Here is a 27476-nt window from a genome sequence, read left to right on the forward strand (position 1 = left end):
TTTTGAACATTATAAAATCTTGTAAATTTTGAAAATGACTCATTTTTTTTTGAAATTGTGCACTTTCAATAAATTTTGCTGTATTATTAATGTCACCTGTTACTGACAGTGGTATGAATTATAAATTATGTGTTGTGCTTTTGGCAGGTGATAAAGTGTTCAATTTCAATCAGCAAATGTAAGAAAATATATCAAGTCCTTGGTAAGAGTGCAGAGGAGATGCAGAGATAAGAGACCAGCTACATTTGTTCCTTAGTGCAGAGTGTTAGGGGAAAAGTAATAAAGGTGTTAATAATTATGAAGAATTTGTACAGAGTAATGGCAAAGCTACAATTGGTCAATGACCATAAATTTAAGATAACTGGTAAAAGAATCACTGGGAAAGGCATGTGATTCAATCACATAAAGAAACCATACACCCATTTGTTTATACACAATCTGTTATCATCTTTCAGAATAAAGGAAGCAATAGTAATTTTCAAAGCAGATTGCATGCATATTTTAAGTGAAAATATATTGCAGGTTTTGGGAGCAACCGGGATAGTTTGATAACTTGTTTTCAAGGAGCTTGCACAACTATCTCGAATGAAGTGACTTTCTTCCTTCCTATAGAACTCTATTATTTGCACATAGCATCACAATCAAAGTAAATTTGCTGAATTCATTTTCAGTATTTATCACTAATTATTTTGCAGTAACCCCCCACACCCCAAAAAAAATTGATAAGAAACTGTATTATGTATGATAACCTATCCAAATTTCCCTGGTAAATATCATCAAAAGTACCTTACAGGTAATTCACAGCAAAAACTGCTGAACCAGTGTACTGCAACAAAGTAGGAATGGGGTACTCTGGATAAGCACATCTTTTGGATAAATATATCCAACATTCACAATGAAGTCTAAAATCTTTAAATTCTGCCTTTAATATGGTGGAGTCAATGAATGACATCTTAAAGTGAACCAGAATGAACAAGTAAGAATTCAAGGTGAAGCAAAGTGAAATGAAACTGTCTGGGACGAACACTAACTGAGTTTACAGTCAGAGGAACGTGTTTACAAACACCTAGGAGCAATCTAAGTCTTACAGTGAATTTACCAGTCTGAGAACAGTAATTGCCATTCAGTAGCAGGATGTAAGTCTATAATGCCCCTGCCAGCAAAGGACTCTGCCTGTATTACTGGATGGACATTGCTTTCTATATGTCACAAATGCATATGTTCAAAATGGAGAAGGGAGAAGGGATATGGGAGTATCCAACCTCCTTAAACATTTACCTTACGCCAGCTGGGTTTAAAATACTAACATTTGCATACAATTCACTCAATGCCATATGTAAACAGTGGAAAACTCCTTTCACTTCCTTGCTCTGGCATCTGATTGAATGTCCATTCCAGATCAATACTGAACTGCTTTTCCATATGAAATGGAAATTGCTATCAAAATTATATGTGATAAAAAAGTTTTCATTTCATATATGTGATTACAAATGCAACCTTAAGAAAATGAATTCCTTTGGAGTTGCAGGAGCCACAATGTTGAAGCCCTAACAGCACTTCCTTTCTATGGAAGCTGAATGTATGTTCTGCTGCGAAGGAGACAGAGGACAAAGGTGAATGAGGAAGAGTAAGAAACAAAAATTTAAACAGAATCCTTCTTATTCTATCATTTTAAAAAATCCAACAGAACATCTTTCAAATGAAGGCTTATAATATATGAACTATTCATAACTTCATTGTTTTTCAAACTATTTTAAATCAAGTTAAAATACAGGGGCTGACTGGCAAGCAACCTTAAAAGAAAATCTGAAATTGACTCTACTACTAGGGAACCTTCAGACAATGACTCAGGTTTACTTTGTTTACTTTCTTCTTTTGACTGTTATGAAGTCTTGGCAAAAGTAAATTCATAGGACACAAATTTGCAATGCATATGTGTATAAAACCAAATATCAACTGACAGGAAGGATTTGAATCTACAAATCCCCTATATACACACTCATCGAGTAGGAAATCAGGATGAACCAAAGTGCTTCATCAAATGGAGGACATCTTAAAAAAAAGTAATCAAACATAGTTTTTGACAAATGCCAATAGTAATCCTGGAGGTCTGGTAGTAAATAAGGTTAATGGTATCAGGCAGGTAATGTAAAATTTAAATTGATTAACAAAGAGACAAAAAGAAATAAATTTTCAATAAAAGTGCATAATCCGTGATTTTAAATTCACTTACAAATACAAGATGGGTTCTGTTGAAGGAAACACAATATGAATAGATGCTACATTGTGCTTAAAAATCTATATTGTTAACTAAACAATAAAAAGAAATCATATATGTAGCCAGTAGTAAATATACAGTAATTTGTCTTCAGCACCTTGACTGACACCATCACCAATCAAATTGCATAATACAATGTGTGTCATTCATGTGGTTCTTGTCTCCAGGTAAATGCCAACATCCAAGTGAAGTTCCAACATAAAGTACTGTTTGGTAAGGCCATTCTCTCTTTTATGTTCCCTTGGCCATCAGAGATTAATGATAGAAATTATACGAATGGCAACTGAAAAGTGATTTGAACTTGCCAAGAGGCCCTTCAATAATATATACTTTTTCAATTATATCCAGATGGTTCAATTTTTATATGCATAATGGTTAGTCCACACACATCATGTAAACCATAAAAAGGCAAATTTGGAAAGATAGCTAACTCCATGCACCCACATATCCATCTGCTCAAATTATTGCTTTTATGGTGGACTTCATTTAGCTTTATCAATGCACTTACATCATCTTCCTCCTTTCCAATTGACCTCTGATCCCGAGAGTACCACTTGAATCCCAACATGGCCATGGTGACCATTTTGAACCTTTAATACCTTCACTCCCAGTTCCATCAATTCTGCATAAAAATTACTCAACTAAATTATTACTTAGTTCACTGCAATTGTTAATCTATTGATTACTTGTTATATCACAGTAAACAATTTTGAACAAGTAAATTTAGTAACTTAAAATATAACAATTTACACTTAGTTATAAAAATATATATGTATTAAAAATATACAAACCATATTAAAACTGGAGATTAATTATGTTGACTAAACACACCTTTTTCCATTTGCAAATCTTCATTTGCAGATATTACAAATGATGTCCACCAATAATGAAAAATGTATTCTGATTCTGATCAAACCACAGATTGCACAAATATTTTAACTTTAGAATCCAAAAGCATTTTAATTGCTGTAAGATTTTTGCCTTTGTACATTTTAATTCCTTTAACTGATTACATTTAATACAATTTAAGGATTTGTCAGCAGCTTAGCTCCTAAGTAAGCTTATTGCCTAATGCTAAGTAAGCTTATTGCCTAATGCTAAGTAAGCTTATTGCCTAATATTAGTTACTAAACAAGGCATTTTGAAAATATATTTTATGAGGAGGCTGTACTACAGAAATGAACCTGCTAGCGAAATCAGCTTCAGTCTTAATATTTAGAACTATTATTAATATGCTCAACCCTATAAGAATTTACTAAAACTTTCACAGTATTCTGAATTTTATTTATTTAGTTAAGAGTTATGAATTCACTATAATGCAATCAGTTTTAAATTATGCAGTTTTAAAATTCTTACCTAGGATATATGCACTATTGGCTGCCAAAATTAGTGTTTAGCAAGGCTATACAATTACAAATTTAATCACATATCCACACTTTGTCAGTAAAGGTATATTCAAATTGCCTGTCAATTTCTAACACATTAAAGCCCCTATCATTTTGTATCCATTCTTAGGGTGAGTCTTGCTGCATTTATAAAGCTGCACTTAGTAACTAATATGCAGAGGATTAAAGTCATAGATATTTCTAAGATTACTCAGTTAAGTGACTATATAGAACCGGCAATCGCATGTTTTCCCCAAATCTTTGTCATTTGAGCCATAAAGACGGAGAAAATTAAGTTGCCCTCTTAAAGTGATATATAATAATTTTAATCTATGGTTGTACAATAGCATTGCTTTACCTTAATATCAAGGTTCACATGAAAGTCCAATCAGGTATTGAACATCCTGCCTAAACTTGAGTTAATGGCACCAGCAAGGGCTGTTCAGTATTTAAAATGGCAAAAGCTTGTTGTGGTCATGGAAAAACTTGAGCTACATTTGGTAAATTTTATACTAAGGGCACCTGGAAATAGCAGCCTTTCATATTTACTTGGTAAACTTTACTGACCATTGCCAATGACACCTGGAGACAGGAATTGTACTTCTACTGGTAAAGTTAATTTAATGCAGAATTATTACATTAATAAAGTATTTCTTTTTTTGTTCCTCCAAGGTTTCTACTTCAAGCGCTCAAAAGTCATACCTGACGTACAATTAAAGTCTCAATCTCACAGTAGATTTCTGAAGAAAAAATAGCTTAAACATGTGGATTTGTTGATTTAACAACAGTAATATATTTTTGTGCAGAACTGTATTCTGAGTAAAAACCACAGACATATAGCATGACTAAGATGCAGTGTGATTTCGTGGCATTTATACATGTCAAAGTACGTAATAAAAGTGCTTTATAGCCAGTGACAACATCTGGCATTATAAGTAAGCTATGCTTTTCAACAAATGCTACGAAAGATAATGTTTAAATATTATTCTTGCAATACATAATATTGCTATATGACTTTACCATTCTCCAATTGAAATTATCAAAATAGTCTCACTATAGGAGATTTCAGGACAATTTCAGACACAGACTATCATCCAGTTACAACTGGATGAAAAATTGAGTCTGTCAATTATCTCAGACATGAAAATAATTTCTATCACTACAGCTATATAAGCACACATATCAATAGATTTTTAGTCTAGCTTAAATCAGAGCTGGACAAGGTGAGCTAATGCTGTGCCTGTTAATATGTGCTTCCTCCCACAATAATAAAGAAATAAGAAAGGAAAATATATTTCCTTGATACATTTGTTCATTTCCTGCCATTTTTAAGACATGCTCACTTGACAGAAAAGCGTGACAATGTATAATCAGTAATCATCTATAAAAATAATGTAAATACATATATTTTTTAATCCCTTCGGCTATACATTTTATATCTCTTATAACTCTTCCCCTCCCTTCCCTCTCCCGAGACACTAATTGTTAATTATTTATTGTTTATGTAAATGAGAGGTTAGTTAAAGACTGATCAAGGTGGCCCTGTGTCAGTCTTAGGCAGCATAAATAACCACAGTTTTCAAAAAAAATTATAATGACTTTGCTTATTATCTAATGTTTGCATTACTAAAAGCAAACTGCAGTCAATATTTTTGGTGACAAGACAGCACCAAAATTTTAGCAGACCATATCACGCTGATTATTTTAATTTTCAATATCTGATTTTCTAAAAGTGACAATAAATCTAGGAATTGGATCCTAAAAGTTGGCTGACTGGTGAAATTTTACCAAATTCCTAATAAATTCACTGGTCTGGTATCTGTACTTGCATGTCACAAGATATCATTTTGAAAAAGTACCAACATATTTTGGGTTCGTCCCATTAAATGGGGAAAATAATATTATAAGTATTTAAAAGCACCAACCATTTACATTATGGTTTCATAAATATCTGTTACACCATCATTTCCCAACTCTAGGCCATGTAACATTGGCTTCTGGTCCAGTGAAGTAACTCTGCTTAACATCTCTGGTGACAAAGAATACCTGTTTCCTGACTTCTCTTCAAACCAACAGTCCAGTGCTCTCTTTGCCTCAAAGCTTCCAATGGGTGGTCCATTAACAGCAATAGTCAGAAGGTCATTAAGTTGGTCAAGGTTAAGTCGAGACCTGTTATTGTTACGTATCCGGTAAAAGGCACCACGACTTTTCTCACAAACTGCTGTTGAAGTTGGCAAAACAAGCAACAATTGAATAATCCTATTTAGTATTGGGAACCTTTGTTTATACTTAAAAATATGACGGCTCAACTCCTTGAAACCATTCTTGTTGTAACACTCAGATTTGAGCTCTCTCCATTCCTGCAATAAATGACCCCGAATATCTCTGCCATCTTGTCCAATTTCCTTTGTAAAAGATGGAATTACTTCAAAGTGCTTATATATGTGCATGATTTCTTCTTCACCATGACTCATCAGATTTTCCTCATTTTGCGGCCACGTAGCAATATCAAACACTTGACATGCTCTAATGATTGCACGGCTATTGCAATCCAGCCTTTGAGCTAGAATGAGTTGAGTTTTTTGGCAAATCTTCTCTCTTATTGAATTAAACTTGGCTTCTGCTACTCTTAGGTTTTTCAGAGGAACACCATGGAAGTTTTCATGAAAGGTCTCCTCAAACTCTTGTAAATACTCCCCTGGCGATTCCATCAATCTACTGATTTCTTCAATGGCTTCTTCTATCTTGTCATCTGCATGGGTAATGAGGAAGTGCTCACCCTGGAAAATAAACGCCAGCCGCGTAAGTACAGCAATGACATCTAACAAAAAATAGATCAGCTTAACTGACTGATAGTCCATCAGAAATTGCAGCAGAGCCAAAGCAATGGCAGCAGCGTCTGCTTTATGGGCCTGACCACTAACATCTTTAAGATGAGCTATCACTTCCAAATAATCCTTGATCAATGCATTCAAGACATTCTGCTCTCCAATGATCCACCTGACAGCTCGAATGTCACCAAGGAACTCGGTCTCCTCACAAAGTGTCGCTGCAGTAGCTCTTAGTTCACACATGAGTTTGGGGGAGTAACGATAAAAACTCAGCAACTGTTTTAAGTTATTCTCTAGTTCTTCCAAACAGGTTAGTTCCTTGTTACTAATAGCATCCAATACTTCCAGGTGAGGCCTATGTATGACACAAGGAACAGAGAGTAGCCAAGGCAGAGCTTTTTTGATCTTCATGGCTAAACCCGCCCTTAGTCCTGTTGTCATATTAGTTCCATCTAACCCCAGTCCTACAATTAATTTTTCCTCTTTCCATTTGATCCCTATGCCTCCAAGGGCCCTATCCAGTGCTTGGGTATAACCATCCACTGTTGTAGAGCTCAATTCCTGTAGGCACAGTAACTCTGTAGCAGCTGGCCCTTCGTTAGTTATGTACTGAATGTATATAGCTACGTTATCAGCAACCAAGTCATCTATTTGCCCATCCAAAATCACACTCATAAATGGTGACACCCTGAGCCTCTCAAAGAGGTCCTCACGAAGAGACATTGCAATGTGATGGATTAACGTTTGACAGTCTCCCTCATTCAAGTATTGGTCAACGATCTTTAAGTCACACTTTTTCAGCAGTTCAGCCAATGATCTGAAATCAGAAAAAAGCCTTCCTTCAGAGGCTATGTGATAGGCTACATTAAATAACAGCGTCATATTCCGGCACATCTCTTCTGTTTTTTCTGGATGCATCCTCAGCTTATAAAGCTGTAAACATTTCTTATGAAGATTACTCTGGGCATGAAGCTTGATAGTGTGGATTTTGAACTGCTTCGAACCTAAGATGAAGGCTGATGTTCTGGAGGACTGTACAGTGTACTGCCTACAGACATGGCACCACATTTCATTTAGAGTAGGTGAATAGCGCAGGAACCAAAACTTTTTCAGCCACTCATGCTTGAAGCGTCTGATCCTCCGGCCTGTACCAGTCGATATTTTCGATATTTCATCTGTTGTAGCCAGCATCTCATTGGACATCGACTCATCAGCTGAATCCATCTCCTGCTCACTTGTGTCATCCGTGACAACTGGGACAGGAGTCTGTCCTTCTTGAGCTAGGATGAGGAAAAAGAAAAACCATGTTCAGAACTGAGAAGTTCAACTTTATTCTTAAATCTAATCACATTCTGGATTATATTTTACAGTATGACAGAATCAATCCAGTGTACTATGAATTAGACGACATCTTGCTGAATAGGTTTTAATTTTTTTTCATGTAGCAGGTCACTAAAGCATAAGCTGACAATGTTGCACTGAGGCAAAAAGCATTTGGGATCTATTGAGCTGCAAGGTTTTGCAATGAACTGTGCGAGGACTAGGATGAAATCGCAACTTATAGTGAATAAATGTAATTTCAAATTGGATTTAATAGAAATAAAGAGAGAAAGAGATAATGAATTAAGGGAGAAAAATGGGAAAGATTTATAAAATACTAAAACCATAGTTTTAAAATTAAACTCCGAACTGGAAATTAATATGTCAGATTGGGAATTATGTCACTAAAAGGGTACTTAGACTAGAAAGACTAATAATTAACTTTCTTCATGAATTTAGTAGATATCTGTTGAGAACTTAAAGCAACTTCATACCATTTGATGCACATCAATGACAAACCAGAAAGCATGATGCCATTTGCGTGAAATAACTTGGGCAACTTTTGAATATTTGAGTTTAGCCACGTATCTCCCAAAACAACTGAATTTATTCTGCACTCTGCATAAATATCACTGGGTGCCACTGATTACTGCAAGTCTGACAGGAAAACCTGAGCCAGTATTGCTATTTTCTGTTTAACTATAGTAATGTATTTATTGCTGTAACTCTGAAACTATTCCAACTCAGAGAAAGAATTTGAAGTTCTTAACCACTTTGAAGCCATTTTGTCCTACATTACACAACTTTACAGTTTAGAAAAACTTAAACAAGTTAAATCATCTAACCCATCAAAATAATATTTTAGTATTATGAAAATTTGGGGTGATGTAACTGAGACCTCATTGAAACGATGAAGATCATTATTCCATTAAAGCAATTTTTCAAGGAAAGCAGCCTGTTCTTTCAAACATGTACAATAAGAATTTACAGCAACACGAGATTTAACTAATGCTTGGAGATTCAAAAACCTAAAATGAAAATATTAGATTACCACCATCATGAATAGAAAATATACTGCATTTTGTTTTATTGCAACTGAATATTCAAATCTTTCAATATGATTTGTCACTTTTCCCTTTTGTGCACCTTTGGTGTACCACAATCACTACACAATGCATTAAATGCCCAGACAGATAAAGTACAAAATGTACATACAGAGAATATAAACCACATCCATCTATTAAAAACCTTCCATCACAAAATCCTTTTATTTTGTCAAAGTACATTCAGTATTATGTTGTATACCTTAAAACCCTTGTGTTAAAAGGCACAAACATACAAACAAAATGGACAGTGTAATACGTAACACTGATATTATTCACACTTACAAACACATAAGAAGTTTATGAGGTAGATACCATTTGTTGAACTGCCAAAGTGTTACAAATATTTCTTAACTAGTGAACAACTTGTTACATCTTCTGCTTAACCATATACATAGGAACTCTACAATTATATTTAAAAATACTCTTAATAACTCAAATGAATTGGTATTACAGCAGGATGCACTCCATCTATTAATTTAGCAAAAGTAATGATTACAATCTTGATTCACGTGTGTTAAGACTTTCTCTATCATGAGTGTGAATGGAAAAAATGGAAGAAATACAAAATTCGAGCAACCGTCATGTAATGATCTGAAGGATGGAACATCACAATTCAAAAAGAACACCAGCAACTAAACTGGATTAAGAAATATTAGGGGGAACCTAGAGATAGCTCAAGTCAGGGAGCCAACTCAGGAAACAAACTTATTTATGTGAAAGAGTGCAACAGTTCCATGGTCAGTGGTATGCAAAATTAAAATATTAAGCAGTGAAACAAAGAAAGAGTACACATTTCTACAGAAAGAGAAAGTACGACAAATCATTGTACGTCTTTTATTTTATAGTTGGGAAATGAAGTTATATGCAAAGGAACAGTGAAATCTAATTCTGCTACAAAAGAAAACGAGCTGTGCAAGATCACAGGTTAGACTTTGCTGACCGGGAAATAAACAGCCTATCAGACTTCTACTTGTCCTTGGCCTTTCATGCCTAGTAATCAAGAATCCAAAAATTAAAGGCAGCACAGCACCTTAGACCAACAAGACCCGTGTGAACAGACATGTAAGCTTCAACAAATAAAAAAAAAACACTCTCAGGCTATTTTAAGTACTTTTTAAACCAGTTTTGGAAATCATAATCTCCCATGAACAGCAATATAGTAATCTGTTCTACTACTGTTGACTGAGAGATAAATATTGGCCAGGACACCAAGTCAGATTTTCAAAATATTGGGATTATGTCCTATGTGACATAGGCATGAGACTTTACTATACTGCGTAAGTATTTGAAGAGAGACCTGAATCTGCAAACTTCTAACCCACTACTACAGACAGGGATGTTTAACATCTAAAAAAAAGATGAGGAATGATTAATAATCATTCAGAATTTGAATCAGAAAGAGGGAAATTTAATAGTAGGCCAATTCACAGTGGATTTACATCATTCCCTAAGGTTGACATCGGTGTAGTTTGCCTTCTGCATTTACCTGATCACAACAGGGGGACTGTGCAGTAATTTGGCTTCAGGCAATTCATTCTGAGGCACTATCTCTGAAAAGTCCAGTCATGGCTGTCAAATGTCTCTGAACTATTTTTCAAAATATCTCATAATAATTAGATAATAGTCAAACAATTTACATAGACATAAATAAGTATGATAATAAAAAATAAATTTAAAGAACATTTAGAAGTCCCATATTTTTAAAATTAATTTAAGTAATAATAATAAATAAACCATTTGTCTGCACTTTTTACTCATGGTTGGAGACTCCAATCTACACAATCTACATAAGCCATAGCTGGATCATAGCTAGTAGGCCTAGTTTAAAGCTTTGCCACTGGACTGAAAGGAAAAGCAGGAAATCAAATGTATATCTGATCTTTAGTTCATCTAGGTGACTTAGGCTTCAATGCACATGCACAGAAATCAGAGGAAGGAAGACCCTATGGAACAGGCGAGCATAAGTCAGCCATCAATTTCAAAACTCAGGTATAGAAAGTGAAAGAACAAAGACTGAGAAAGTAAAATTACATTTTTTAAGAAAAGGCCACTACAATAATTATAAATTGAAGGAATATTAATTCATAGTCCTGACAAAAGATCAACATAAATTACTAATTTTATCTCCCTCCACGTGTTAACTAACCCATTGAACAATAACACCATTTGCTCCTATATGAATGTCAACTTTAATGCTAAAATCAGAGATTGTTTGGTACTAATTAAAATTTACAGCGCTACTTTAAACTGGAAAACACAAGCCATAACAATCTTATGTTGAATCTAGTCTATACCCACAAGTAAAATACCTAACTTCATTCTATTAAATATAGTTAAATGTTAAGTCTAAAGCCAATATGGTATTTCAAAGAACCATGCATCACAGACAACATATAAAATTTCTACAGACAACCCTACATGTGCAATCGGTGAATGTATAGTAGCTTTGCAGTTTCACCTAAACAGCAGTAAGAATAAAATAGCTGTTAATTTCACTAGTTCTTTTTTAAAGAGAATTGCACCCCGAAATATTTGTGAAAGCTTAAAAGTACCAATTCTAATATTTCATTAATTTTGTTTTATAAATACATGGTAATCCTTTCATGTATTATTGGTATAAGAGTATAACAGTAAAACAATATCTTTTAAATTTGGGTACGATATAGTACGTACCAATAATTTGGATGTATCAGGATAATTGAAGAGATAGATTGAATGCCATGTGTGCAACTGCGTAGAATAAGAGTAACCACTGGCGTAAAACAGGAGTAAATTTGGATTACTTTCTTAGTGTAACCTCTGAGAGGAATATAATACTAAATAAAATAAAATGAAATAAAATCAATTATGTCTTTACAAAAGCTGTCTTCTACTGATTGGAACTGGGTAGAGCAGGTAAGAGTGCAGTCTGGACCAAAAGGCATTATAATTTTTTTAAATCTTGCATGGATACATGTTTGCCTCATAATATTTAACGCGTGCATGTGTAGCTCTCCAACAGCCAGCAACTTTAAATTCCAATAAATTCAGTCTTGACTTATTTACAGTGAAGTGCTATCCTGTGTATACAAAGGGGAAAGAAGATTTAGCACAGAGATAGCACATATATTAAATAATGATTATTTTACTAATAGGATGATGAGCTAGCTTGATTGCTGTCCCAATTCTCAGTTTCCTCTCGTGTTGTAGCCATAGATTTTCAATTGATTTCTGGTATGATTAAGAAGCTTAAAGACAATTTCTAACGTGAATAAGGACAAAATAGATTTGAAAACAGGCAACAAAGAAATAGTCCAGATTTGCATTTTTTTGTGCTCCTAGACTTCTAATAAACAAGGTTGCAACAACTGATATTATACTTTATACTTTATTGTCGCCAAACAATTGATACTAGAACGTACAATCATCACAGCGATATTTGATTCTGCGCTTCGCATTCCCTGGAGTACAAATCGAAATATTACAAGTCATTCCAAGTACAGCTATTATGATACCAGCACATTATCAATTTACACCCTCTAATTCAAGCATTCATTGGCATTAAAGTATCATAACTACAATAGTAGTAGCTTTTCCTGCTATTTGCGCAATAAAAGAACAGGACATTTATAAGGTTAACTTTAGCTTTCAGATCCAATGTTGACATATTATATCTCAGATTTGGAATTAACTGAAACATCAGCATTCCAATTACTTCCACAGCATTTCTTATGAAGAACTTTATATAAGAGGGAAGCACTTTCATCCTCCCTTACATAATCTCCAGAAATTAGAATAGGCAAATTGAAATGTTGCATAAAATCAGTTACACGTAATCAAATATGATTTTAAAAAAGAAATACAATTTATATTGCCATAAAATGAGAACTTCAGTCACTCAACATTTAGATTCAAGTTTTTCAATGTAATTCCCAAATGGTTGTGCAAAATTACAAAAGAAACTGGCAATTTTTAAAACAAATATTTTAATTTGCAGCAGATGCCCTTTTAAATTAAATGTTAGAACTACAAAAAAAACTTTATTGACCAACGTCTCCAACGAAATGTGTTAATTTCTCAGCCTTCCAAAAACAATGGAACTTTACTTTTCATTAAATACCCTTTCTCTGTTGAAATCTTCAAAAATCAGGAAACTCGGCCAATACCTAAAGAAAGACTTGATTAATATCAGAACTTCCAAAACACTTCATAACCAATAATACTTTCCTTTAAAGCCAAGCCACTTTCGTAATTTAAAAAAAGGAAGTCAAATTGCACACAGCAAGTTCCAATAATCAGAAATATTAAGATGACGAATTATTCTGTTTTTTTTAGTGATGATGATTGAGGAGAATACTGACTAGGTAACACTCCTGCCCTAGGATTACTTACATGCAAATGAGAATGCAGATAGGGCTTCAATTCAGCATTTTTTCCAAAAGTATGAGTGGAGCACTTGCATACTAATTGTCATCCTACGGTTTTGGGCTAAGGTCAATGGAATGGAAATTCAATGAACAATCTTCAAAAATGTTGTTAACTGAATCACAAATAACACTTGAGGTTCACTAATACTTTATTTGATTCAAATGATTGAACTATTTAAGGACTACTCTCAGAAGGTAGAACAGAATCTGATGCAGAGGCAGTAACATTTGCCTATTCACTCATTGCAGCAGATTTTAAAACGTGCTTACCTTTTCCATTAATTCTTCATTTTCTTATTATCAATAGTAATTTTCACAATTTTCTATTCTTCATATAACACATGATAAAACAAGAATATTCAAAACTTCCATGACATTACCCCCCACCCCCCCCAAACTGGATCATAATTCCAAGACGCATAAATGAGAATTGACAGGATACATTGTGGAGGAACAAATTTTAATGCAAGCAGTGAAAGAATAAAAGAACAAGTACACCTTCATCTTTAAATATTCATTTTAATTTATCAACAATGCAACAGTAAAACCCACATAAATATGCTCAGCAAAGATAAAATCATAAACCTACAATATATGTACAAAGTAAACAGCAATGAAAATAAATGGAGGCAAGTCCATTTATCTCCATGGAAATGATAATAATATTGAATATTTGACTTGTCCTTAATATGTGAAATCAAGGACTAGAGAACTGGTTTTCTACTGGCAACCACTGAAACTATCTGTCAGTTTGTGGGAGGGAAGGGGAATTGAATTGATGAGGCATAGGGATTTTCACTTTCAAGTTATCTTTCTTTCAAAGATTTAGAAATATACAGACTTTAAGGTGCTAGTTAAGCTATTTTCTAGACCAAACATTGAGTATTTGTTCAACAGGCTGAGGAAAATTTTATAAATGTTATTCATTCAACTTGTATTTCACTTTTTGTGTCCTCGCCTAACATTTCCTATCCCCATCTTAACACTTTAATGAAAACATTTAATTTCTGCTAAAAGAAATGGAAACAAATCATCATTTGGAGGAAGCAGCACACACAAAATGCTGGTGGAACGCAGCAGGCCAGGCAGCATCTATAGGAAGAAGTAAGGTTGATGTTTCGGGCCGAGACGTCAACTGCACTTCTTCCTATAGATGCTGCCTGGCCTGCTGCGTTCCACCAGCATTTTGTGTGTGTTGCTTGAATTTCCAGCATCTGCAGATTTTCTCGTGTTATCATTTGGAGGAGTGTGTTTAGCGCAACCTTAGCAGAGCTCTGAAGTAGTTACAGTTAGGCAAAGATACAGTAATAGCAATATTTAGCAATAGTTTGTAGAATGGTCCTGGAAAATCCTAAAATATTCGTTATAAATTTAGAAGATTCTCTCAAAGACAATCTAATTTTACAGAAATTTGACTGAAACTGTAATTTCAGAAAAATAATTTGTCAAATTCAAGGTTATCCAGTTTTCAAAGGGTTATTCTTCATCACTTTATCTCAGTGATATCTGCTCCCCAATAAATTAGTCATTTACAAGCTGAATAATTTTCATATTTAACAAGTCATGGGTCCTATACTTTACTCATATCGAAACTGTGGTAACATCTTTTCTGCTAATAAAGTTTACTTAACTATTAATGTCATTGTACAGTACTAGCTTAGACACAGTACAATCCCTGAATAGAACCACTCAACTTCTCAGAATTGCCTAAAATCTATCCCATTTTGCAATATTAGCAGTCTTTCTCTCTCCCTGTCCCTCCAGCTTCCAAAATTTTATTAGCTTCCATTCCATCTCTATTTTTAAAGTCTTTTGAGACACTAGAGGCAACAACACACACGTGTTGATTCATGAAATACTAATTCCGAGCTACATCACTGTATTGCAATGGCCAATACAAGAACAACCAAATGCAAACACAAATAAAATAGTTTAGGCAAAAATAGACTTTTTATAGGACTGACCCAACCAACTAGGAGTGGTCAGAACAGTAAACATAAAGATTTTTTTAAAAATGCTGTAAATACTCAGCAGATCAAAATGCATCTTTAGAGGGGAAAGCTAAATTACCATTTCATGTCAATGTCCCTCAACGGAATATTGAAAGTTTGAAGTTTGCAGTACATCATAGAAGTCATTGCAGATATACAAAGATTATTAGAATACAAATAGTGAAGTCAGACAATTCTTCCCTGAGTTCTGCTTTAAGGATGATATGTGCAGTCAAATGATCTGAAGATGGTTTTATAAGGTTCAGATCATTGCATAAAGTCACTGGATTTTGTTTTGTAATATGCGATATGGCTCAATGATGCTTATTCTTTCGAAATCAAAATAACCCAGTTCCAGTACGTGTATTCTAGTTTCATTATTGCTTCAGTGTTTTCCCCCTAATGTAAACTAAAAAGCTCAACTCTGCAGCAACTCTTACACATGATTTATAACATATTAAAAACAGCAGCAACACATTTCAGCAAGGAATTCTTAAAGAAGTATTCCAAATTATAATAGGAGTTAAAATGAACCAATATACCTGAGCACTAATCTACTTTAAGCAGCAGGATAATGATTTGATTCTCCATGTGATTGAAAGTTTATTCTTGACTTTCAAATGGAATCCAGATGTTGGGCAGGAGGTGGAAACTTGCAGCAAGGATAACCAACCAACTTGTTCTCCCATACCCCCAGCCATGATTTCTGACACAGAAATGGGAGTAGGCCTCTCCCTAACTTGGCTTGGATGAATTCACTTAAAGATAAGAGACTAGTTGAGATGCCAGCCTGGACTGGTTTGAATTAGGTGAGTCCAGAGGCAATAAAATAGGCAGCCAATGAGTTGAAATAATACACAGCCATGCAGTAGTGCTGAGGGGAATAAAAGTGGTTTATAGAGATGATATGGGTGGAAAAACAACCCTTGGTCAACAAGATAACAGAATGTAACCTGTCTGATTCAGCGTTAGTCATGGAGAGACTATGGAGTTAGTGACTGTGAATAAAGATTACAGGAGGAGAACGTACTGCCAGACAAAATGATTATCGATGAAAACTCATTAACAATCATTAAGAGAAAAATAAATGATGCATTGGGGAGATTATGGCATGAATCAAGTCTTTGCTGTCATAATATAAATATTTCTGATAATTGGTTTACCACAATAATAGTTATTATCCTGGTTAATCAATTAATGACAATGTCTACGAATAGACAGATCAAGCTCTACGCTCATGTGATTGCAAAACATTGTGACAGAAATCAGGCTAAATATTCCAGATTTATCACAAGAACTGAAGATTTTAAAAATACAAATGAATCAATATATAAGATAAAGATCATATGTTTCAGATAGAGAGCTACTTCAAAAGGATTCTAACATATTCCTCCTAAGAAAGTTTTTTCTCTTCTTAGATGCTGACTGAACTGCTAGAAACTCTATCATTCTCTTTTCTTACTGCAGAATTTCATTGTACATAGGTTTTTTAACTGTAAGTATTCAACAGGTGGTAGCATTTGAATATTGAGCAATAAATTCAATTTAATTCAAATTTAGCACCCTCTATTGCAGTTGGTTACAGTAGCACCGTTTCACCTCATACTGAATGTGGTACTGGAGAATGACATACAATCTCTCTGTGTTGGACACCTGTCCTAAATAAAATGAGTATAAAATGTCAGTCAGAATCTATTGAATGAAAGTATTTGTCCCATAACTTGCCATCAGCCAACAATCTCATCAAAACATTTGTATAGTAGTTTAATTCAGATTATCTAGAAAATTCAGTTATATTTGGTTAAGAAATTATTTTAAGCTGTGAAAACTTTGCTGTTCAGGAAAATGTGATGACACATTCCTACAGCAGAATTTATTGGTTTGAGTTTCAAAATACTGTTTATAGGACAAATTTCTTCTCTAATATTGTGTACTTTACCTTAGATGTAGATCTAAACTTTTCTGACATGATCATTGGTCACACTGCATAAAAGTGAGTTCAATCTTTCCAGCATGGATGTGGCTCCCCTCCACAAGCAATCATTTTCTTTACTTAGAGATACAGTATGGTAACAGGCCCTAACGCTCAACAAGCCCTCGTGGCCCAATTACACCCGAGACCAACCCGTATGTCTTCCGAACTTAGTAGAAAACTAGATCATCCAGAGGAAACCCATGCGGTCATGGGAAGAACGTACAAATTCCTTACAGACAGCGGCAGAAATGAACCCAGGTCACTGGTGCTGTAACAGTGTTACACTAATTACTAAATAATAGAAAAACTATTTTGGACTTTCTCTAAAATATAAGCAGAATATCTACTGAAAAATCAAAAAGCCTTAGAAAGCTAGTCATATCTGAGTTGTCACACAGATGGTTTGCTTGTGAGTATATTACTAATTTAAAGGCATACAATCATAAAGGCCCACAACAAATGCTTATTTCGTCCTGATCATGCTGAAAAATACTCTGCTCTTTCAAGTCCTGCAAGACTTGTTTTGAACCAGAAGCCATTACTGTCACTCCTGAGACAATGAAATGTAATTCCAACTTTCAGAAATAAAATTGATTCAGATCTGGAAGGACATTAAATAGAAATTGTAACTAGAACTTTACAGAAGCTTAACCCATTCTTTAGAAAGATTTGGAAACCATGAATTAAGGTGTTCCGTGTAAGTTTCAAATGTGCAGACAATGGGAAAAATTTACAATCTTTTGACAAGGAAAGTCAATGTATATTGTCCTTTATAATCTCCATTTAACAAAGCATAATAAATACCATAAAACTAGGCATTCCTTTACGTCTTCTTAATATGGGTGTTACTTATAGACCAAAACAACTCATTAGGAGTTCATAAAATGGTATTATGACCATAAATTGGAGTAACAGCAGCTGTAATATTAGTTTATCAATATAACACACAGCTGCAACCTTTCAGATTTTGAACCAATGATTCTTTATGCTAACTGCATAAAGAGAAATTCTGCGGTTAAGTGTTCCAACATACTATTTAAATTTTTAACATGCCCTCTTGTTGTAGGCAAAAATGTAAGAACTCTGGGTGACATGCTGTGAAGTTACAAATTTGTAAACCTAAATAAATTTTAAGATGTGCTGAAACTCATCTTGTTTGGATACCCAAATCAAATCTAACAATGCACCAGGTTTAAGTTGGATCAGGCATTGGCCTGTTCACTTTTTATTATGTTTATAGCCTAGCAGACCTTTTTCAGGTGTCAGAATAGACATGCTCACCTTCAAATTGTCATACATTAGCAATGTTTTATCAGATTTCCTAATGATGATTTTACTAAAGATGTTTACAGATCCCAGTCAGATAATACTACCCAATTTCTTTACAAAGGCAGAAGTTGTAATTCAGTGTTCAGAATAATAAAAAGTATCCACCACATTTTCTTAATGAAATTATTATTCTTTTGAAATCCTGTCCCATTAAATTGAATGGGAACGCAAGCTCATTTGAGATATCTGATTACACTGAACAAACCTAAACTGATCAGACCCTTGCTTACTCAGTTTATTTAGCGAAGGTAAATGAATTCACAACAATTTCAAGCATTAAAACAGAAAATATTATCTATATTTTCTAAAGAAAAATATCTTGGAACAAAGCACAGTATTTTTGACATTCTTAGGCCATACCTGGCTTTAAGAAACTATTATTTGCAACAGGCCGTTATGTAACAGAAAATAAAGGCATTCTAGTTCTGGTAACAGTAATATTTTATTTCTTTTATCACTTTTCTCAATCTGCTCTATCTTTGCCATGTCACTGTGTCACAAAAAAAAGCTATGATTTTTGTTATGACGATCTTTCCTCACCATTTTCTTCCCTACCTACCTGTAATCATCAAATACAAGTAAGGGATATTTCATCATTTGCGCTCATATTTGATTAGAGGCCACAATTCCAATTTGAGGCATATTCTACATACATCCGTCTACGCTGCGCCACTGGTAGATTATAAACAGAAGAATTCACAGAGAATTTTTACCTTTATAACCTAAAGAAAGAGCCCAGCTGAATATACTTCAGCACTTTTCTGACTCAGATTACTTAAATCAATGGAAGTAGGGGACCAAACATTCAGTTAGGTTGCTGGATATATTTACTGAACATTACAGGTTGTTATATTCACCTTCAATTAAAAATTAAACCAAAGTTTTCAGGAACACAGTTTTATTTTCTTTGATAAGTGCATGAAACTGAAAGCAGATTATTGATCTGGTTTGGTAACTGGCCAAGCATCAGGAGACAGAGTGGATGGATAGCCACTGTGGACAAGTACTTAGTCCACAGGGTATATACTGGGGCCATGTGCATTATGGGCATCAATTTTGTTGATGAACAAAACCAGGCAGCACTATAAATAGATAAAAATAAGCTACGAACAGGAAAAAATATATATAATCAATGTACTTCAAGAGATCACACAGGTGGACCTACATAGGATTAGCAGTATACTTAATAATAGTTTAAAACTCAAGGCAGTAGTCATCCAAAGAGAGTTGGGGATCCTTATACAGAAATCATTAAAATATCCCGTACACATACAGAAAATTCTGTAGAGCTGACTGAGAATCAAAATGCAACAGAGTAGAAGCCAAGTTGTAACTACACATAGCTGTGCAAAGAGTACTGCATTCAAATCTGCCAATCACTGGCTTGACCAGAAAGGTAGCTGGATTCTAACGCTTAAATTTTGAAGACATTACATAGACATAGTTGAAAACCTTGGAAATTAGATATTGAAAGGCATCTGATTTCCCTTCTTATTAAGACTTTAAAGGGAATCGATAGGATACATTGACAGAAAGTTTCTAGTTATTAGGCTGTCTAGTAATATGAATTATAGTGTAAAATATATAAAACTAGATTGTTCAGAAGTGAAGATCAAAAATACATCTAAAACACAGTAGAGATTTGGAACTTTGTTCCCAAAATTAAAGTTGATGCCTAGTCAGGTGCTAACCTGAAATATAAAAGTAACATATCTTTGCTATTCAATTATGGTATATAAATGCATAGTTAGTACAAGGCATTACATTGTAGATCACTCATAATTGCTTGAATGGTTCAACAGGTTCCAGGGACTAAAAAGCCTTTTTCTCTGCTCCTGAGGAGACAAGTTCGGAAAAAGTCACGTTTCCAAAAAAGTGTGCATGAAAATTAATCAACAATTATGGATAATAACTAGCTTTGTAAAGATTTATGAAGATTTTGAACATATATGATTCCATACCACTCAGGAGACAACTTCAATTTTAAGCAAAACTTCCCACTCAGAATTTATAAGATTTCTCTCACAAAAATTAACTTTTTAATTTTTTTCTTCAGTGCCTGATATATGCTTATGGTTCCTTATTTCTACTCTAACCATGGTAATACATTGTTGAAACTAGATTATTTTTTGACTAATTGTTGTTAGTTATTATTTTACCTCATTATAATGTGGATCTATTTTGATGCACATACTTGTACAAATACAAATAAAATTAATCATCTGTACATCATCCTTTAAATTACCACAACAAATAAAAACGGGTTGTCATCCTCAAGTACTGAAAGAAACCAACTTTATTTTTGTTATATATCAGTTCTGCTTCATGTTTCTAATAAATTTTGTGACCTTCCTTACATTAGCAAGTTTCCACTTTATTACAGATGACTTCCTATAGGAAAGAGGGCCACTCACATTTGAAAACTGGATTTCACAATTTTACCCACTTACAACCAGGTCTGTGGAGTAGTTTAAGTCCATACACCCGTTCTAACAAATGGAAATTAAAAAATGTGAACTAAGAGGCTACAAAATGAACAAACCTATAAACACACTACAAAAAATAGTGTTATCAGTAAAATTTCCATTTTATATTAAGATACATTCAATATTTAAGAGGTTAATGTGTTGAATTACCACTTGGTTTGCAGCAGCAACACTTTCTGCCAGCAGAAAACAAATGCTCTGCCAGGAGCCAGCAAATGCATCGGCTTTTGCTTAAGTGCAATTAATGAGAAATATATCCAGCAGCAAACTATAAAAATCAAATGTATCCCTATTGTGCTTTTTTATTTACTGCTTACATGCCACACCTAACACTTGCTGGGGATGGATGCAAAGGCCGGGACAATCTGAATGTTCTGAAGGAAAAAATAAGCTTCTAATTTACCACATACCTAACTCTCAAATAATCAGTTAATAAGTCAGTATTTGGCTAGAACTAATATGATTGAAATGGGGAGAAAAATCAGGTGGAATCACAAACTTGTTGTCAGTAATGTCAATGTCATTTCTAGTTCCTATCCATTTGTGTAACATCTCTTAAGGAGGCTGTTTCCTCAGAAGTAATTTTATCACCCAAACTGAGTCAAATTGCACAAATAAAGAATAAATTTCCATTCTCTTTATTTTGTAGTAGCAATGTTGTCAGCTGTTCTTTGTAGTACGTTTACTGAATGAATAAATTAAATAAATATACACTGCTTTCTAGTAGTGGCGGGCATCAGGACAAGGGATTAGCAGATTCATTTAAAGCCAATTCTACTCTGATGGAAAATAACTGAAATGGATTGAATCTTCACGTTGTCCTTTTCTGATAAAATCAATAGATTTAGGGGCTGTTTCACATTATTGATGTAGACAAAACAAAAATTTCCTCCTTCATTGGTAAACGCACACACCCATCAACCTCAGCTCCCATCTTCTCTCCTTCTTCAGTGTTAGCCCCACGATTTCCACTGTGAAACCCACATAAAACTGCTGCTACTTAGGAGTATCTTCAGATTTGTCCCGGACTCCCAAAATGTAACGAATCTTTTTTCTGCTGTCACTGCACTTGCTGTTTACCATGGCATAAAATGCCTTGTCCGTCACGTATGCAAACTTCAGCTGAACATATGCTGCAAAATACAAAATGAAGAAATATAAGATCGATGGACAACCTTCAATGAGATTTCTTGACCATGATACTTTAGCCCTAATATTATATATTATGTGGGTCTAGTTATCCCAAGAACTGTACTAAGTATGAAGAAAAACATTTATTAACTAACTCCACATTCAGTACAGGACAGACTTCAAAGAATTAGATGACATCAAAATATAATCAAAGCTTTCAGTGTAACTCACCAAGAGCTCAGAGTAGCTTATGGTTTTGTAAAGTTAAAAAAGAGAATTTCACTGAAACAAGCCAAAAATTCTGGAAAAGGTGGCTTGCATTGGCAATTCCTGTGCCAATTCCTGCTCGGAGATGTAGTGTGCCAAGATATGTGTCGACCTCACAAGATGCACCAAGGTAATGCCATTAAAAGGAATCACTCACACACACAGACATATGAACATAAAAACTCTCACTGACTCCATATAACCATCCTGTCCTACACCACCTTCCACTCACAGCACCAATAGCAATCTATTTTCTCCATCACCCCCCTACCCCACACACACAGGACTTAGGCAATTAAATGTTGAATAATGAAAAGGCCCTTCATTTGCATTTGGGCTATAGCAGTGAGGAATAGAAGGGAAGAATGGGAAGGAAGGGAGAGGTGCCCTCAAATGCAGTGCATCACCTGGCCACAGATAACAATACTTTCCTTGGGCATTGAGACCAGCAAGATGCAAGCCGCTTCCTAAATGGGGACATTATGAAACTCAGCACATATAACTAACAATATTTGATCGTGATTATTGCATTCCCTTTGTACTGGTCAATAGTACACATTATTATTAGAACGTATGCTGCTGAATGACCAGAAATATTGTTTTAAACACAGTTTACATAAACATTTCTGTTTTGTCTTTTCGTGTATGAGGAGGGCCACTTCCCTTTCCCCACTTTCGGTTTTCACCTCACCCCAACAGCAGGATACAGTACAGGAGAGGATGCAACAAATAGAGGAATTCAAGGGAATAATGGATGAAGTAGAAAAAGAAGATGTTGATGAACATTTTGAGCAATTGTGTCTGACATCCTGCAGCACAACATCAGAGACTTGTATTGCAAGGGACCAGCAAAATAGGTCAGAAGGACATTTGTCATCTAGATATGATAACAAGAGCAATTTATTCCAGGTAAAGTTGATTTTGGAACATGTAGCTCTACAATATAGCTACTGCATAATTACTTTTTAGTAATCAAAAACATTAGCTGCTTAGATTCTACACTTTAGTATACTTCTATGTTTTAAAATTTTATTTCAGATTTCCATCATTCACAGTTGCTTCAAAGTGAAGGATGTTTATGCTTAAAACAGGAAGCTATCTATTTCAAGGAAAAGTGTAAGTACTATGTATTCCTTGCTCAGAGGACATGGCCAAATTCAGAATAGATACTCTTTATTACATCTCAATAGTGTTAATCTAGTTCAACCTAGGAAGAAAGATCTATTTAATACCAGACTGTAATTTTTTTTTCCATTTACCACTATTATGTTGAGGCAATGTCATTCCCATGCACCCTCTATCCTTGTGCTTCTATGTAAAAATAATTTGATTATATTGCTGTAAGTAAAGAACTGGGGGTCTTATGATGCTGTAGAATCCAGGCATTTACAACTGTACTGGGTTTTGATGCTACTGCTCAAGGAAAACCTTGTGTCTCTATACCTGAAGAATATATACTTGCTTTTCACTGAAGTGTTATAAATCCATCATGATAGACTACGTAGGTGGACCTTTATTCTCTGGAGTTTATAATAATGAAACGTGATTAAAACCATACAAGATGCTGACTGGGATTCACATGATAGATACAGGACTGAGACATGGGGAAATTTCTTAGCAGTTTATAAATCATTAAAATTCTCTACTCCACAGGGCAATGGATATAATGTGGAACTGATGTTGAACAGTCTTGATTTTGAAGACACATAACCTTCCCCTGTTTCTATTTGTTCTGTTCTAAAGTAATCTGCTTCAATTAAGTAGATCTCTATCAGTCCTATCACAGAATCCTACAATCCAAATCCATCCACTAAATTAACATCAGTTACTTCTAGAGAAACCATTTTGAGTTCTGGACTGTCTTCTTCATGTGTTCAACTGTCATATGATATTTTTAACTAAATACTTGGAAAATGACATTAGTAATTCACATCCCCAAAAGAACTGAGGAAGAGAATTAAAACAGGAAACATATTCAATAACATTTTGTGAGCCTACAATGAGAAATGTATATATCACTCTGATAGGATGAAAATAATTTATTAAAATACCAAAACACTAGTATTATAGATCACTTGTGTTGGCACTTTTTCACACTTGCTGAGTAAATACAATTTTATACTTCCTATGGCTTTGTAGTATTATATTTATGGTTACTACATTATGACATTATTTAAAGCAGGGAAGGAGTAGTGAACATTGCTGTTGAGACAGATAAGAATTTGGAAATCCCAGGGACACAGAGGTCCTGCTCTAAAATTTTATGGGATTTGTAGTTTTCTTATGACACTCTTTGTCATTACCTGCTATAAAGATGGCAGCAGGAGGCCATAGGCAGCAACTGGGACAGATCACAACTTGACGGGTGGAATCAGATTGTATCAGTCAAAAAAGGCAATATTGAGGTCAAGTTCAAAGTTTGATGGAGAAAGGTAAGAGAGTCCAGCAGTGAAAAGTGACTGTCAAAAAGTTTGGTTGAAGAATAATGCAGAAGAGAGACCAAAGAAGAACTAATGAAGGATACCCATTATTTCTAACTATAAAAAGCACTTTGGCCTGTCTCTAATTTAGTATCAGATTTCCTGAGTTCAATTGTTAAATGTAAATCATTCCCAAATGAACAGTCATCCTACCCACTTCTACGAAAATGGTGGTAGGCGCATATGCTATTTTTTTGGAAAATGGATTCTTAATCTTAACTCATTTATTATAGGTTTAATGGTCTACCTTATTGACAGCCTCGAAAGATAATTCCAGTTTAAAGTTTGGAACTGACACCATCTTAATACTCTTAATTCTATTTTTTAAATAGACAAGCAAACCTAATAAATCAACTTTCTAGACATATTTCTTTTCTATTTTTGAGACCAAACATTAGTTTGAAGTAACTACAGATCAAGTATGCAACTTGCTGACTAAATAAATTGAAAGTGTTGTTTAGCTATCTGAATACCTACATTATGGCCTTGTCATACAAATGGGCATGATAGAAATTTGAAATTAATGAAGTGTGGCATACCTTTGATTGCATCCACAACATCTGGATCAAGAGCGGGTCTGGACATGTTGAACCCACTGTTTTTGCCTTTTCCTCGAGCACAATGTGAAGCCAGATGTTGCTCAGTGTAGAAGTATTCCAGCAGAGCTCTTGTAAGTTTGCTTGGGTCACTCCTCTCAGCAGGACTTATGAAATTTAAATTAAGGCAGCTGACTGAAATCCCAGAGCCAGGCTGTACACCTTCCTTTTAAAACAAACAACAAGCAATATTATAAAAGGTAGTATTTAAAAACAAATTCATGCACTTAATTACAAAAGGTCAACCAGCTATATCTTAACAAACTGTAAGTAAATTACTTTGATGAACATGCAAACTAAACTAGTATGCATGTAGGAGTGTGAAACAAATGAGCCAACCACACTAAATATTTCTGTGCTAACATAAAGGGGCATATTTTCCAAAGAACTGTTGGCAGTTACTTCTTATCAATCCAGAAACTATCACCACTGCTACCTTGAGTTCTCCACAGAGTTCAGCACCCGATGTAATTACTCGGCTCTTGTGCTGTGAATGATTCCCCAGTCAGTAATCTGGGCAAAGCCAACGTAAACTGGCACACCTGGTTTGCTGAAAGACATGAGTCATCAGCTCAGACTGAACCGAGCTGAGTCCCAGGTTTGGACTATTCTGTAATCGAATACAAATCTGCAATTCACATGGGACAACAGTCAACAAATGTCTCACAGTGCTTAGAAACGGGACTAAAGGTTAATCTCAATATAACAGGGACGTTGATGAAGAACACGAATGGATGTGTTATAACATAACCACATAATAATTGACATGAAACACTTAAGCTATTTTTGGAACCTCTGATTCTTTTCTAATATAGTACAGTACATATATAGACTGTTTGAACTGGTCTTCCCAACCTTAATTGGTATATCCTGCAGTTACAATTTGGAGAACAAATCCCCAGTGATGGATTTCCAATTCTATTCAGAGCCCATACCTCCCTCCTCAGTACTGCCATTGTCAGAGGGAGTTAGAAAAACAAAGGTCTATTACATTCTGTGAGAAACATTATAGCTTCCCTGTGAGCATGTCTTGAGGGATATGGTAATGCCTGCAGGAGATTGAAAACCATGATATAAGGAAGCATATAGCTAAAACATAGACTGAAACTTTTAGGACCAGAAGAGAAAAGATGTAAGAACAGGAGTAGGCAACTCAGCTTTTAACCTCTGCTCTGCCATTCAAAAGAATACACAGGACCCTTGATTCCTTTACTGATTAGAAATATATCTCAGCCTTATGTATACAGAAGGACATCCCCCACAACCCTGTTGCAAGGACTCACAACACTCTATAGAGAAATCTCTCTTATTCCAGTCTTAAATGGGCATCTACTGACTCTGAGGGCATATTCTTTGATAACAGGCCAACCATAAGAGAATCAGAAATAGAATCAGGTTTAATATCACCAGTATACGTCATGAAATCTGTTGTTATGCGGCAGCAGTACATTGTAATACATAATAATAAGCAAAAAACTATAAATTACAGTAAATAAATGTAAGTTAAATTAAACAAAGTGCAAAAAGAGAGAGAAAAAAAGTAGTGAGGTAGTGTTCATGGGTTCAATGTCCATTAGAAATCTGATGGCAGAGGGGAAGAAGGTATTTCTGAATCATTGAGTGTGTGCCTTCAGGCTCCTGTATCGCCTTCCTGATGGTAGCAATGAGAAGGGGGCGTGCCCTGGGCGACAGGGGTTCTTAATGATGAATGCTGCCTTTTTGAGGCATCGCTCCTTGAAGCTGTCCTGGATAGTGAGGAGACTAGTGTCCATGATGGAGCAGACTGACTTCACAACTTTCTGAAGTTTATTTCAATCTGCCACCCATACCAGACGTGGATGCAGCCAGTTAGAATGCTCACCACGATACAGCTGTAGAAATTTGCGAGTGTCTTA

At 34.8% G+C, this 27476-nt stretch overlaps 1 protein-coding gene across 3 annotated transcripts in view; it reads right to left on the reverse strand.

The window, feature by feature from the left end:
* Positions 1-3211: 3211 nt before the first annotated feature.
* Positions 3212-27476, reverse strand: part of prdm11 (PR domain containing 11) — a 115780-nt gene continuing 91515 nt past the window's right edge. For 2 of the 3 annotated variants that reach the window (XM_072272207.1, XM_072272205.1), the window contains one exon: positions 3212-7774. In XM_072272207.1, the coding sequence (XP_072128308.1) occupies positions 5592-7774 (2183 nt within the window). In that variant the 3' untranslated portion in view covers positions 3212-5591. Of the gene's footprint in view, positions 7775-20899; positions 22241-25524; positions 25748-27476 lie in introns of those variants that run through there. The other variant, XM_072272206.1, reaches the window with a different exon arrangement.

Source organism: Mobula birostris, chromosome 11 (genome assembly GCF_030028105.1).
Source record: "Mobula birostris isolate sMobBir1 chromosome 11, sMobBir1.hap1, whole genome shotgun sequence".
Classification (NCBI taxonomy): Eukaryota; Metazoa; Chordata; class Chondrichthyes; order Myliobatiformes; family Myliobatidae; genus Mobula; species Mobula birostris.